The sequence below is a fragment of the Haliaeetus albicilla genome, chromosome 23 (genome assembly GCF_947461875.1).
Source record: "Haliaeetus albicilla chromosome 23, bHalAlb1.1, whole genome shotgun sequence".
Taxonomy (NCBI): Eukaryota; Metazoa; Chordata; class Aves; order Accipitriformes; family Accipitridae; genus Haliaeetus; species Haliaeetus albicilla.
Genome location: NC_091505.1, coordinates 4,651,604 through 4,666,593, shown reverse-complemented (window position 1 = coordinate 4,666,593; position 14,990 = coordinate 4,651,604). Strand labels below are relative to the sequence as shown.

General features: G+C 36.7%; 1 protein-coding gene across 5 annotated transcripts in view; it reads right to left on the bottom strand.

Annotated features, from left to right (window-relative positions):
• The window catches only part of ACSL4 (acyl-CoA synthetase long chain family member 4), a 41,597-nt gene that overhangs the window by 12,650 nt on the left and 13,957 nt on the right, over window positions 1–14,990 (bottom strand). For 2 of the 5 annotated variants that reach the window (XM_069810973.1, XM_009914287.2), the window contains exons 2-6: window positions 7,585–7,628; window positions 3,928–4,167; window positions 3,449–3,626; window positions 1,599–1,708; window positions 1,370–1,508 (exon numbers count right to left, since the gene is read on the bottom strand). In XM_069810973.1, the coding sequence (XP_069667074.1) occupies window positions 1,370–1,508; window positions 1,599–1,708; window positions 3,449–3,626; window positions 3,928–4,155 (655 nt within the window). In that variant the 5' untranslated portion in view covers window positions 4,156–4,167; window positions 7,585–7,628. Of the gene's footprint in view, window positions 1–1,369; window positions 1,509–1,598; window positions 1,709–3,448; window positions 3,627–3,927; window positions 4,446–7,584; window positions 7,629–14,990 lie in introns of all 5 variants that reach the window. The other 3 variants (XM_069810970.1, XM_069810971.1, XM_069810972.1) reach the window with 2 other exon arrangements.

Genomic DNA, 14,990 nt, shown 5'->3' with positions numbered 1-14,990 from the left:
TGAAAGTGTCTGTAATCAACCAATGTGAAACAGGTGCATCAGCAGAGGTAAGCACAATGTTGTGGTAAGCTAAGTGGTTGGTGGTGGATGCAGATGAAGAGACTAGTGGTCTGTTTTTAAGAGGAAGGGAGGGAATGCAGATTTTGGAAGGAGTGACAAGTATTTGGGCATCTACACAATCTGGGTGATACTTTTGCTATTATGTCTTATAGCTGACCGAAAGTTTCATAGAAAAAGCCTTCTGAAGATGTAGTAAACCTGTCAAGAGCAGTGAAGGGGAGAAATACAGTACTGGAGAGAAAATGGTTGAGGAAAAAAACCAAAAAAACCCAACACCCCAAAATGCTGCAAGTCAGCTTTTCTGTCAGTCACTCTTCCAAAGCCAAGGTTGAGAGCTAAGACTACTTTTTTTTTTTTTTTTTTAAGTGAACCTTCCTCAGGTAAGCTGCTAGTTAGTGGAAAAGCAGTAAGCTTACAACACTTGACTTTTGATTTTTGTTTTAATCCCTTGGCATTCATTCTTAGGATGAAAGTTATTAGCTTTCATGGCTTTCACAGCTAGAGAGGCAGAAGTGCCTGCAAGGGAAGCAGAGTTTTCAGGGGGGTGGGCGGGAAAAACAAACCACCAAACCACAAAACACCACCCCTCAAGGTAACTGCCGGTTTGTATCCATACCTTAAGCTGATCAAAGATAAGCAGTTGTAATGAATGTGTGCTTCCCTGCAAAAAGCTCCTTTGCCAGTTTATCTCCTCTTTCATTGAAGAGAGAGATCGGGCTAAGCACAGACTGCTGATTTAAGGAAAAGAGATGATCAAGGTTGGTTTTTCCTTCCTTAAAGCAGATGTTTACAGTCACTCCTGGCTGCCAAATGTAGCAAGGGATGTAATGGTTATTCCTCTAGCCCAAGGTACTTTTTAGCTATAGGTTGGTTAAGAAAAAAGACATTTCCAAGCCAACAAGCAAAAAAAAGCCTCAGGTGCTTTCTCCTCTTTTCTTAGGAAAAATAGTGAAAATAAGATGAATAAAAGGTAAGAGTAGCAGAAAATGGAACACTGCACCGGATTCTATTTCACTTCCTAAAACAAAGGTGGAGTCTTAAATTATTCTGATTATGGTTTAGAAGTTAAAAATAAAGTTTTATCCTAAAATATCTGACACTTGAACAAAGGTGCAGGACGATAAATAGAGATAAAACAATTCTTCCGTTTATTTAAGGAAAGCCAGAGGATGAACTGGTAATCTGCTGCTCTCTTTGTGTTAGAGACCTGCACGGATGGGGATTTTTTCTGCTACGCATCCCTCTTAACCTAGGTCTGCTTTCACTGTTAACATTGCTTCATTAGTTCTCTGTGAAGTGATTCACTTACCGTTTTCTGGTTTGGCTCCCAGCTCTTCTACTGTCTGCATACTATGAATTTCCACATTTTCAGGGTATTCTGATTTATTGATAGTCTTCTTGTCCACATAAATGATATGTTTAAGACAGGAGACTTGGGGCAATGCCGTCTATAAAAGAGAAATGAAATTTTTAGTACTGATAGCACTGTAAAATTATTATAGGGTTGCTTGTAGCAGGTGAAGCTGGTACCAAATTACCTTAAGTTTGCTCTCAAGAAGTTCTACACTAGTGACCAGATATGATGCTCCACACTCATTGAGACCATAGGTAACTGCCTCTTCACCCAGGGTGGCATACAACGTAACGACTGTTACAGTAAGGAGAGAGAGAACATGAAAGAAATGTTAAAGTAATACTAAATGCAAAAACTGTTGCTTTAGCTCACTGGAAGGCATTGGGGGGGCGTGTGTAAAATTAACTCAGTGAGGAATTTTCTAATTTGGAAACAGAACAGCTTTTAATTTTTCCGCATCAGAATTTTATGCCACAAGAGATCTCTGGAATGAGGAGGACAGTTGTACAGGAAGCATTTCTTTGACCACCCTCTTGGTAAACACTGAACAGGCTTCCTAGAGAGGTGGTCAATGCCCCAAACCTGTCAGTGTTTAAGAGGCATTTGGGTATTGCCCTTAATAACATGCTTTAACTTTTGGTCAGCCCTGCATTGGTCAAGCAGTTGGACTAGATGATCATCGTAGGTCTCTTCCAACTGAAATAGTCTATTCTATAGAAGAAGAGAAATCATCAAACCCCAACAATACTGCACTAAGCAATCACAGAGTAAGCAACTGAGAACACGTGTTCTGCTCCAGAGCTCTCTGCAACCAGAACTCAGGGGGAGAGGTGATGTTCTAAACATCACAGGGCACCAGTCACAGCACTTCTACAAGCAGCTCTTTCAGCAGTGTCAGCTCCTTTGCTTGCTCCTGTGAAATTACAGCTGGGGGGCAAGGCAGAGAATCAGACTGGTTTTTGTGTTGCCAGGTTATTTTTAACCCTGACTGGGTACAGTGATGCCACTGAGTGCCTCGCAGGCACCAAGGAGTTCACCTCTTCCCATCATCTCTCTATTGAAAAAAATACCTTTCTTTTGTATTGTCTGCTATCTCAAGCTCTAACCTCCAAAGACCATTAAGGGAATTTAATATTCTTGTGAAATAGGGTTCGTGTGGAAGGGACAAAAAGAGAGTAATGTTGTATAGCTGATTCTTTCTGCCTCTCAAAGCATGAGAATCAAGACCCAATTAACCATCCTCTCCTATTTCAATAGCAATGTCAGCTCTTCCATTATTGCCCTTTAACAGCCTCTCTGCATACTCTACTGTATGACCTTCTCACGCAGTTAGCTACTACTAATACTGGAAGAAAAATAGGCAGCCTAGTGCAAGCAAAAACATAAGGTGGCAACAAAAATAAGCTATGGGTCATAGTGTGTTGTATGCAGACTGGGCCTGTGAGTGCATGGTAACCTTTGCCACTTCACCAAGAAGTTTGTATGCATTAAGTCAGATGAGAGATTTTTGACAGCTTAAATAAAATTTAAAAAAGAAAAAACCCATATACATAATTGTAATGAACTTGAGCAGCTTAAAAATGTCACTAAACCCCCCTCAGACTAGCATATGATTTTGATTACCATTCTTCTCTCTTCTAATAACTATTTTATGTTTTGGATGCATAAGTCAGAATACAGACAGAAAATACTATAAAAACATTCCACATTTTGGGGGGAGAAATGTAACTACTGACATCTTCAGAGTATTTTAAAAAAACCTGAATAGTAACCGTACTGTTCTGTCATTCTAACATCTAGAACATTACTACAATAAAATCAGAAAAAACAGTCTCATAAATATGAGCAATTTAATTTTAGGGATCTCTGCAATGCATAGAATAGACTGGAAACTTCTAAGAATCAGACCATAGGCAGAGTAAGTTTATAAAATTCTTACACCATCCATGACGGGATTGGCAGATTCTTAACAGCCAAACCAGTGCTGAGAAATGGTTCTAAAATACATTAGAAGTAAACAAGTTCAGCACTCACGAGGAAAGTTGTACTTGAAGCAGGTTAGGGCTACAATCATCCATTCTGCTCGGGTCTCACAGAATATGACAACAGTACTCTTTGGGGTCAGTCCCAGGGCAGTCAGTCCACTCCCCAAGCGATTCATCTTCTCATTTACTTCTTCATAGGATAACCATCTGTAAGTTCCTAAAATTAACTGGTGAAGAAAAACAAACCTGTGATGACAAGAAGCTGCTGATACAGCTCTACAAGCTTACGTGAGCTGGTGCATAACAGCGTTAACCGCACACACTGCCATTCATTAAGAAAAAAAAAATTGCTTTCATTTTTGTTGAAGTAGAATAAATAGTGCATCCTGTATTCTGTTATACTTTACCTACTATAAAATGGATGGTTTATATCATAAGATAACAATTAAGGAAGACCTCCATTGTTGAGGCTAGATGCAAAGCAGCTCAAAACCAAATCAGAATTAAGTACAAAATTGTAAGTTTTACCTTTTTGAACACTTTTCCATTTGGTTGCATTTCATTTTCTTCACTCAGTATTTCTCTGGTCCCAAGACAGTCCTTCTTCCCAAATTTTGCTAAAGCATGGTCAAACAGCTTGTCCAATGTGTCTGCTCCAGGAATGTTTATGTTTGCTAGTGAGTCAAGATGAGTGACAGAACGGTAGGGGCTTCCAGGTTTGTCCGAGATGGGTTTAGCTTTTAAACGTTTTGCCATAGCCTTTTTCTTCTTAGCATTGGTAAGAAAATACCATGGAATAAATACAAGCATACTGTACACAGATATTAACAAGTACACAGGCAGCAAGAGAATGGCACATACTTCTAGCCTAAGTTTCATTGCAGGTATTTAAAAAAGAAAATCTCTTATTGTGTTCTGAAGAAGGCAAGAGCAAAGCAGCAGTGTAGTATGGTGTAGGAAGAAGCAACAGTAAGTGAAGCTTAGGTAGTTCTGTTTCTGAGTAGCTGCTAAAATTTTAGTAACCTTTGAGAGCCAACAGTGGACACCTGTGGGTGAAGACCAGAGCCAAGCAGAGAGCAGGAAAAAAAAAGAAAAAAAGAATTAAATTAGTAATATTACAGTCAGTCCATTAGTTTTAGTCCTTCTAAGAGTTCACTTCAAATGCTTCAAGACAAAGGAGACTGAAGTAACTGATTTAAGAGGCATGTACACTGCATGAGATAGCAGTGTACTGCTCTGAAGGCAAAAGAGGATGAATCTTTTCCATACTTGTTTGTTGCATCCACAAATATTTACTTTTCAAAGACTTTTCCCCCTTATCTCTGTTTGAATAGTTCAGGGCTGTTGAGATGAAGTCTGTCCTTCACATCATAATATTGTGTTTAAGCTACTTGAGTAATGCTACAATTGCGTAATTATGGGAAAGGTCAACAGTTGTTTTCCCCCTAAATATTTGTACTACGGAGAAAAGATACAGTAGATCTCTTTACTGCTTTTCAGATTATATCAATTTATATTGAGATTAAAATGTATCTTGATATAAGGTCCTGAAAAGTCTACAGGTAGTCATCTAAAAACTATGTAATATTCCAAAACTGCTTTATTAACTTTGCCCCAGCAACGGAATTTTTTATTTTTTACTTTTCAACTATGAGTGACAGGCTCCTGGAAAGGCATTACACAGATTTGCTTTTCCCCCTCCAAAAAATACTTCAATATATGCATTTCAGAACTCCAGGTACAGAAAATGGAATCCAATTTGACCAATTTAACCCAATTTAAAATAAAGCAAAATTTGGCAAGATTTTGTCTCCATGTCAGAAATCTCTCCTCGTTAAGGAGGAAAAATAAGAGGCAAAGGTACACTAACAGAAGAGCAGTACCTCAGACACTCAGGGGAGTGAGTAACGCTGACTAGGTTATTGCAAAGCCCAGTCTTTCATGGACAGAATCCAACAAACAGAACAGATGAGAATAGGAGAACTTCCAGGGCTCCATCAAGAATTAAAAGAACGTGGACACACCTCAAAATGTACCTTCGTTAACGTATTTGCCACCCTCAGGTGATGAGGGAGGCTACAATTAACATGTCAGGGTAGTAGCAGTCAGATGACTGCTACTAACAGTGTAACAGCAATCTATCAATGGGTTTTTTAATAAGAATTCCAACATCTGCAGTTGTGTTGTAGCTGATATCAACAGCATTTAATGTAATGTAAGATTAAGAGATCTGCAGGTGCTTAAAATAACATGATCACCATGTTAGTTTTTTTAATTAGATCTAGAGAATAAAATTACTATTGAATGATAGTATAATGTACTAAAATAAGCTCAGACTTGTTCAGAAAAAAGAGTATTCTGCATATTTCTTTTTATAAAAAATGGATGCTACATTCTTTTCAAAACATATATGCTTATTCTGCTGTAGTTAACCTCATCATCATCAACTGCTCAGGAAACAGTCAAACTTCAGCAGAAGAGATATCATTTTACTTTCCTAAGCTCCAGTTCTCTAAAATGAAGGTTTACTGGTTTATAGTACAAATCTTGTATGATATTTTCATTCCAGTTAATTCAGTGCTCCAAAAGCAGCAGTTGAGCTTGTATTTAAAACAAAAGCCAGCCATAGTGCTAAGACTACAGTAAGAAAACTTCAGGGCATGCCCAAGATTAGACACAATGCTAGATGTTAAAATAAACCCCATGGAGAACTCCCACTGCTCTTCACCTTCCAACAAAAAGCATATGACCAGACACAATGACTTGGATAAAAAGCAGACTTGTTGGACTAACGCAAACAAGTTCATATACTGAGACAGTACTATAGCTTTTATTCAGGCTGAGTAGTAGCTTTTTCAGAAGTAGTCCTACTGGTAAAAAAACTACTCGCTAATAATTGAGAACTGACTAATTTAGAAAGGGAGGAGAGGAATGGGCTCATATTTACTTAAATTCTTTAGCCAATGTTCTGGACTGACCACTACTATAAAAAGACATTAACTTTTCCATTCAATTTAATCTCCTGTACATTAATTTTGTATTTCACCTATTTAGTTCTTGTATAACACTGAACAACCACAAAATTTTCAGAGTATTTTCTGTGTACATGTTATTATTACAGCAGATACAAAGAACTGAAGATCATACTTCCACACATTGATTTGCTTACTACTTTCTAATGAAATCTATATTGACTAATGGTATCTATTAATATATACTTATTGCAATTATCTCATCTTTCCACTGCTATTTTCCACTCCCTCTTATTGCATATGGGCAATAGTGAATTGAACTGAAGTCTCTGGCGTAAGAGCTGTCCCTTTTCTTACCATGTCTAAAATGGTGGGGACCTGCTCCTCTTGTCATCTAAGCACTGATGAGATGCAAATAACATGATGACTTGCAACAGTACTGTCATGATTCAAACAGATATTTCACAATATCCGGTTCACATTTTATTACTGATTATCAATACTAAGTCTTTAAAACTGAACTAGGTTGCAGAATGGATTGTAGGACTGTGCGTGAAGAGGACTGTGTTTGAAAAATTACATCCTACTGATGTCATCTAATAATCCTTTCTACATGCATGAAATGTGTGGGTTTATATGTGAGATGATCTTCAAGCTGACTAAGCAACAAACTCAACTCAGTATTGAACACTAACTTAAGAACTTTTACAGTTTACTGGAACAACTTTCTAACATGCTAAAAAACCTCATCAGAATGTTTCAAAGTACTGCCTGAAATAATAAAGTAAGATTAAAAGGTCTTAATGGGAAAGAATGTTTTCCTAAAACTGGCACGCTGTTGAAATCACTTTTAACATTTGAATTTTAAGTGCATGTACAAACACACTTCATACACTTGCAGCCGGTTAAGCTAATGTTCACATTAGCAAAAGTTAAAGGTTGCATTTCTTTCACTTTGAAATTTCAGATTCATTTGAAATACTTTAAAAAGTGTTTATAAAAACAGATAACTTAATTTGTACACATTTGTGGTAATTTAAACTGTTTCTATCTTGACAAAAATCAGCTGTAATTCTTAAAAGACATCAGTTAGAAAAACTTACTGTCCCAAAAAGACAGACTTGGCCTTTTCCTTTGAACATATTCATATAAAAAACTGACACACACACACACACACACACATGCATATATACACACTCATAGGTATACTTACAAGGTATCTGACAGCAATGAGTGGGTTTTCAGTGATAATTAGATCTGTATTAAAACAGAAAAACAGAAACTATTAGAGGTTGGGAATTTTTGTGCCTTGCAGAAAGAAAGAATCTTTAGAATTTCTATCCTAATCCTCCTGAAGAAGAATAGCCCATGAATTTCGACAAAGGTGGCACACGCTACCCATACAAGAGGAGAGCAATGAAATTATTGGAAAAGACTAAGCTTGCAAACTACAGCATACAGATAAAGACGAAGGTACCCAAAAGGAGTTTAGTTTTTAAGGGACCCCTCCCCCCCCCGTTTAAGCATGTTCTGAATAAAGCTATGAACAGAAGCTTAATTTAATTTAAAAAAAAAAAGGCAAGAAAGAGACTTTCAGATTCTATATGGTCCATTTTTCTGTCTCAGGGCAGAAGCAACAAGACCTTTATCATTTGTGATGGATGAGTAACAGCAGAAACATTAACTCAGTACCCAAAAAAGTCATAAGGAACATGAAGTAGAGTTTGGGTACTGAGGTAAGAGGACAGTTTACAGAACAAAAGCATGGTTATGTAGGTCCCATGACAAGTGAAAAAAAAAGATGCCTATATGTAACTACACAGATATGGCTTCAAAAAGTCTACTGCATAATTGTTCTCTTGGACTACTTGGTTTTATATACAGAAAGCTTTTAACTGATGTTTAACCTAGTTATATTTTATTAGCCCTCCCCGTAAGTCTAAAATTTCTGTCAAGGTACCATTTTTTACGGACTGAACCTGTGTTAAACATCCCTTACAAAATTCTCCCACAACCTTTTTCTCTTGAAATATGAAATAAGAGGTGCAACAATAATGTTTTTAGTGTTACTGCATTTGCATGTGGCTGTATAAGATTTTGATCCGTAACGGGATGATCCCAAACTTGTGCCAAATAAATTTTTACCGTATTTTAAATAGAATGCAAAACAAACTGACATACTGAACTTGCAGAAGTACCTCCATACCAATTCCATTTGGTTAGAAGCCAAATTTAGCTATTCGAATTACACCTTATGCCTTCAATCTCTTATTTAAGTTTAATTGGACTTTAAGAGAAAGTATAAGATGCAACATTCACATTGATGCACCACCAAGGACACCTTCAAGGCAAGCCAACTATGCATTACTAAAATATAACTGTTATGTTCAGTAAACTTTCTCTTTCCTCACAAATGAAAGAAAATGTAGCACTCATGAAAAATTTCACTGTATCAAAATAAAACCATTATGTAATACTAGAATATTTAGAATATGTAATATTTTATATTGATTTTAAAAGTTCATTATTTCTCTTAATTGTGCGATGCAACCAACCTATTTAGACGCTTATCTATCTATTTTGGAAACAGCAGAGCTTCCAGTTCTTGATGTAGGAAACACAAGTTCCCAGCAACAGCAATCAATGTGTGTCAGGCGTGACTACAGTCTAAGAAAAAATCCAAACCCAACAAAAATAGATGTAGTTTCTCTCCTAGATAGCTGTGCGTTTCAGCATCTCCGAAGGATTTTCCTCAGGTGAATAAGCTTCTAGCAGTTCTGAAATGGTAACTCTCCAGACTAGAGTTCATTTATCATTGCCAATGATATGTTACAGTGTTCATGTTAGAAACCTCACTCATGAGGTAACGTTTTCCTTATTACTATTATATGCTGGGTGTTTACAAAAATTCTCTAGTCTGAGCTTACTGTAGAAAACAAATAACTGATGCGAATGCTCATACAAGCACTGATACTGTATTTTATGGACTGCCACACATGGAAGAGCTGTTGTTTGAGTATAATCTGACTTTGATATCCTCAATTAAAAGCTTCAAAGACAGATAATATCCAACACACTATTCTTGTCCTGCAGCCAGGGCCACGGAAGAAAGTCTGAAATCCGAACACAGATTCTAGAACAGAAGACACTCCTCCCTTTGTAGTTTTTCATGAATTTAACTGAAAATCTAAGAAACAACTGGCAGCTATTCTTTTTTTAATATAGAAAAATAGCTTTTAAATAGTCACAAAAGCTTATGGGACTAAGTAAAAACAAAAGTATGCGTGGGGAATGGGGAGAGGGTTTATGCCTCTGGAAGCAACTATTCACAGCAGAGGAAATGCCGTAATCTTCTCTCCATTTAACTACTCAAACAGAACAGGATCAACTTATCCAGCATTTGCACACACTACTAGAATTTCTAAGTGAAACTCAACCCCTAAAGAAGTACCTGTAGCTAGAAATTTTATCCTATGCAGTTTAATTTTAATAAGGCAGCAAATTATTATCTTTGCTAGAAAAGGCTTTAATTAGCCCAAGGCCAAAACACTGTAAGGGTTTAATATTGAACGTATATGAATAACAGTGTTTATTGTCCTTCCTCTTGTGTTAAAAAGCTTGCCCGGGGTCCAATTTACTACGTAATAGCATGATTAGAAGAAAACACACTTCTTTTTCTATCTACTTCAAACATTAATTGCAACTTTTGAAATGTTTTTTCATTGTGTTAGGGAAGTCTTCTAGTAAGAAAGATGACATTAGAGAGGAGAAGGGTAGTATTCTAGTTTGTGAAGAAAACCTGGAATCTGCAAAGCCACAAGTTGTTTAGTTTAAAAACACCAGCGGAGGAAATCCTGGTTGCCCTGCAATGGAGCTCTTGCCAACTTCAAATGGAGACAATTCTGGCTTTAGCGTAAGTACTCAGGGTTGACTCCTTTCAGGAAATTCTGAAATCTTCCAAAAGAATCCAGTATGAATAAGTAACAACTATTTCTGGAATTTCTCTAGCATTCCGGCAGGTCTAAACATTTTGGAAACCACAGTAAGCATTCATAATTTGTAAGTAGAAAGTTGATTCTAAATAGTGAAAAAAAACTGAGTTGACCTGAATAAGTACATTGGTTATTAGTTACAGTCAGTTTTTGGAAAGGAATTCAGTCAGTATCTAGATGTCCTGAATTTGTTCTAGTACTAGAACTGAAAGAGCCTAGGATTTCAAAAAGAAATTACAGAAAGACTGAGAAATATCACATTGCCAGGAAGATGCAGCAAGCTTAAACGCATACTACCAGGCTCTCTCCAAATTTTGATTTTCCAGATTTAAACCTGTCACACACAAGAATGAGAGAACATTTCTACAGATGAGAAGGCTGATTAAATAGCAGTAAGAGTTAGAAGAATCTTGTGGCTAATTACAACTCTTTTTGGGTTAGAAAGATTTAAAGAATTAAAACTAAGGGAAATGATTCAGGTTTTACATCATGTCAGTGTTTTTTATGAAAACAAACTGCCAATATTAATCCAAGTTACTCATGGTATTAAAAAAACAGTACGTGAGGTCCGATTTTTGTTCCTTTCTCGCAGGCCGATTTCTACATATTTTCCTCTTGCACAATTTTGTACGTCAAAGGGCAATGAAAACTCCAGAGGTAATTTAATCAAACACCAGCAGGTTTCAGCAGTACTTCTGTGCTCTATCAGCGCAACAGTAGCTCAAAGCCTGAGAGTTTTCAAGAGCTCTTAACTCTTTCTGTACAGCATAAATACTAGTACCTATGTCCCAACAAACAGGGAGAGAGGAAAGTCAGATATAGTAGATCCTGATATAAGTCAAGGGTCTCTGTTTAAATATATATGTGCTATTTGAAATAGCAAAAACACAAGTAGCCTTAGGAAATCTTGTTTCTCTTGCTGCTGCTTAAAAAGAAAAAGTAGTTAATACAATGTTTTACTTAGCTACTAAACAAAGATCCGATTTATTTTTGGTTTCAGGAACAATATTATTTTTGTCCTTTATATTTACTACTTCTGTTTTACCGCCTCAGAACATAGACACACTTAATGTCAATCAGAACAAAAAAAAAAAATCAACTTGTAAGTGTCAAGTGTCATACATCTATTGCTGCAACAACTATTGTAGTGGAAACCAGACCAACCATGCTTACCCAGTATTTCTCAATTATCTGACAGACTGGTGTGAAACTCTCTCCCCTAATCTTGTAACATAAGGGCAAGCAAATATTTGGTGAAAGAGTAAGAGCTGTTTGTGTGCCCCAAAGGCAGAAAACATAAAAGGCCAAGGCAAGATTCCACAACTGAAAACTGTCCACTGAGAATACACTGAACTGGGAAAGTATCTTCTCTAGACCCACCTCCATTACTTTTGCCGCATTAAATTCTATCCAGAATCTGCACTGTAAATACCTAAGGCTCATTCACTCCAATGCTTCCTCTCTCACAAGCTCGTACTCAATCTGTACTGGTTATGCTGTGATCTGACAAAAAGCCTATGGCACACAAGATTTCAAGTCAATCCAATTTATGTTACAGTATTGTGAATGCTAGCAGTCACTATAGCTAATAGCAAACTTGGCTGTTTCAATGCTTTTTTGTAGTAAAAGGAAGTGAGAGGCATCCCTTTGTTTCATTGGCATTTTAGTTACTGAACATGGTAAGGACTGGTGGTTTGGACAGACAGTATTTCAGAAGAGGATGGAAAAGGAGAAAATCTATAACTGAAAAATACTGATAGTACCTCAAAACTACTCTAACATCTACCAAACACACTTGGACTAAAGGACACAAAAATTCACAAGAAAAATGCATATTCTATACTAATAAAGAAGTATTTACTTCAGCATGATCTCCTCAACTTACACCCCAATCTCATCAGGCTTTATGGCAAATGTTACTCTTATTCCAATGTTTCAACAGCAGAGAGATGTGATCATTCTGTTTCCACACACTTTAAAACAAGCACATGAAAAGGCAAGCAGCATGATCAAGGGCAAGTTTTAGAGGCTACGTGGCCATGGAAGTTCTCCAGCAAAAGCTATGTAAACAGTCAAGTAAGAATTGAGAATCTTCTCTTCCCGTGTGTAATACAAAACGGATAGACTGACTAGGTCTGTGTTTAGCTACGCAACCATTTTGCAAGGGAAAGATTATGACTTACACGGCTCTGACGATCCAACTAGTGAGATTTAAGTTATCATCGTTTTTTAATTTTCTGCTTCTTTCTCAGCAGTAAACACCTTTGCAAAAAATAGAAAGTAGTGCCCTCTTCTAAGGTTCTTGAATTATATACAGTCTAGAAGATCAAATCCGTTTAAGACCTACAAATATAAAGCCCTATTTGCCACACCTTCCATAATGTTTTTCTTGCCTGCAAACTTTGATACCCCAATTCAAATAATCCCCCAATACATACAATTTATACTAAAACCAGTTTCATACATTTCATTCATTTCATACAAGATCTGTCACTTGCTTCCCTGCATGAAAATCATGCCTCCTTTAAATACAGACTAGGTAAGTTCAAGCTTTTTGAAAACATTCTCTTATTTTAGGCAACTTCAGAGAAATTCCAAAGCTTGTTGTCGCACCTATTGTTTTGGAGCATATTGCAACAGAACATCTTTGCATTCACCTATACTGTATCAGTTTGAAAGTACAGACTGGAGATCAATTCCTCTCTTTATCGTTGTTTTATTTTTAAGCATTACAAATGAAGCAGGTTAAATAAAAAATAAATAAATAAAGAGTACTGAACATCCAGACTGTTCTGTGTAGGTCTGCATCATGGACTGCTTGTGTGGTCTCTAGCATAATATGTAACTACAAAGAAGCATTTAAACCTAATTTTTATAACCAGACTATGTTTAAAATTTTAAGTTTTAAGGGTGCTTCTAACCTGAAAATGTGATTGCAGATACCTATTAGAGGCCAAAAAAAGACAGTTCAGCTAGAAAAGGGAGAAGTAAAACAATGCAAAAGCTCAAGTGAGACTTCACACTGAACTTGAAGATGTTCCCTCTGTTTTTTTCTGTGTGGAATACAGGCATCTGAAAACTGGCATCATGTTCAGTGGTGTTTTAAGTCGAGCAGTTTTACTTTGCACTGAAAGGGACTAGTAACACGTAAGTTACTTCTTTCAGGTAATAACTTCTTAAACTATGCCACCCTTTCATCTCACTCAGCAAAGAACTGATTGTCCAGATTTTGCTTCTGTCTCCTAATTGGAACACAGCTGACATAAAGCAGGAACTTACTCAAAGCTGGGTTTAACAGAAGCTGTTTTCCTAACAGAAAAGTTAAGAACTCAGATTTCCCTGCATTTTCAAGGTGCAATAAAAGTAAATAACTGATGTACAGTGTTTTACAGTCTTCAAAGTCAGATGTTAATATTCCTGCTTCTGTAATGTTAATGAATGTGTGATGGAGGGTACTGCAGATACATAAGTTACGTTCGTATTTCTAGCTAATGTTTTGCTTCTAATTGCTAGGTGCTTCCCTGCGTCTATTGAGCATTCATTTTTACCTGTTTTCAACCTATTGTCAGTATTAGGAACATATTCATGGACAACAGGTTGTTTAAGAATTAGGGTGCTCATCTCCCCTCTTATGTTATTATCCTAGGCTTATGATAATCATTTCAACAAGCATCCTTACACAGCGTAAGGAAATTAGGACATAAACTGCTTTTTGTTTCGCAAGTAAAGATGAAGGAATACAGGAAATAATCTCCCTGGATAAAAGTTTTTCAAAATTTTCCCAGAGACAATGTCTTAACACTTAATATGCCTGTTGGATACAACTGCTTCACCAATTCCTGGAGTGCATGCATTCAAGTTCAGGCTCTGATCAAGTCATGCTATTAGGGTTGGACAAATGTTAATGATGTTTTATTCAACAAGGCAAAAATTCATTGACATTGCCCTAGCTACATAGATTAAATATTAACACTTACTTCCTGGCCTTAAATCTGGTATGTTACCAAACATCTGCACAGCACGACCTAGGAGGAACTGTACGTACTCTTGTGATGACACATTAGCATTAATGGCATTACCCAATAGAAAATAAAATAGTAACATGTATCTATTACTACATATGAAAAAACAGTTAGGAAAAAGTAAACACTGAATCATTCTTTTTTAAATAGGATTCAGCTAATAGATTCGTCTGACCGAAGCTTAGTAACATGAACACAGGAGACCCAGTCATTAAAAGCTACTTCCTTTATTTATAAATTTCCTGAAATCTAGCAGTGTTGCTCTGTAAAAACCTTTCTGTGAAAGGAGCAACTCAAACAGTAAAATGTTAAAGTGCATGAATACAAGTCCAGTCTGGCAGCCAAACATGCAATGTAATGACAGAGATCACCATAATCCCTCTTAATGCTCTATTGAGGGAGTCCAGTAATATTAACCTCCTGTGTTCTACTGAAATCCAGACACAATAATGGACTACAACAGCTTCTCCCTTTTACTGTAGTTACCGTGACAGATTATGTACTTCTTTTTAAGTGTGTTGCCAACAGTGACTGTTGTGTAACTTAACAGACTAAGGTTCTAAATATAATTCCATATTACTTCAGAAAACCTGCCTCTTCAGCTT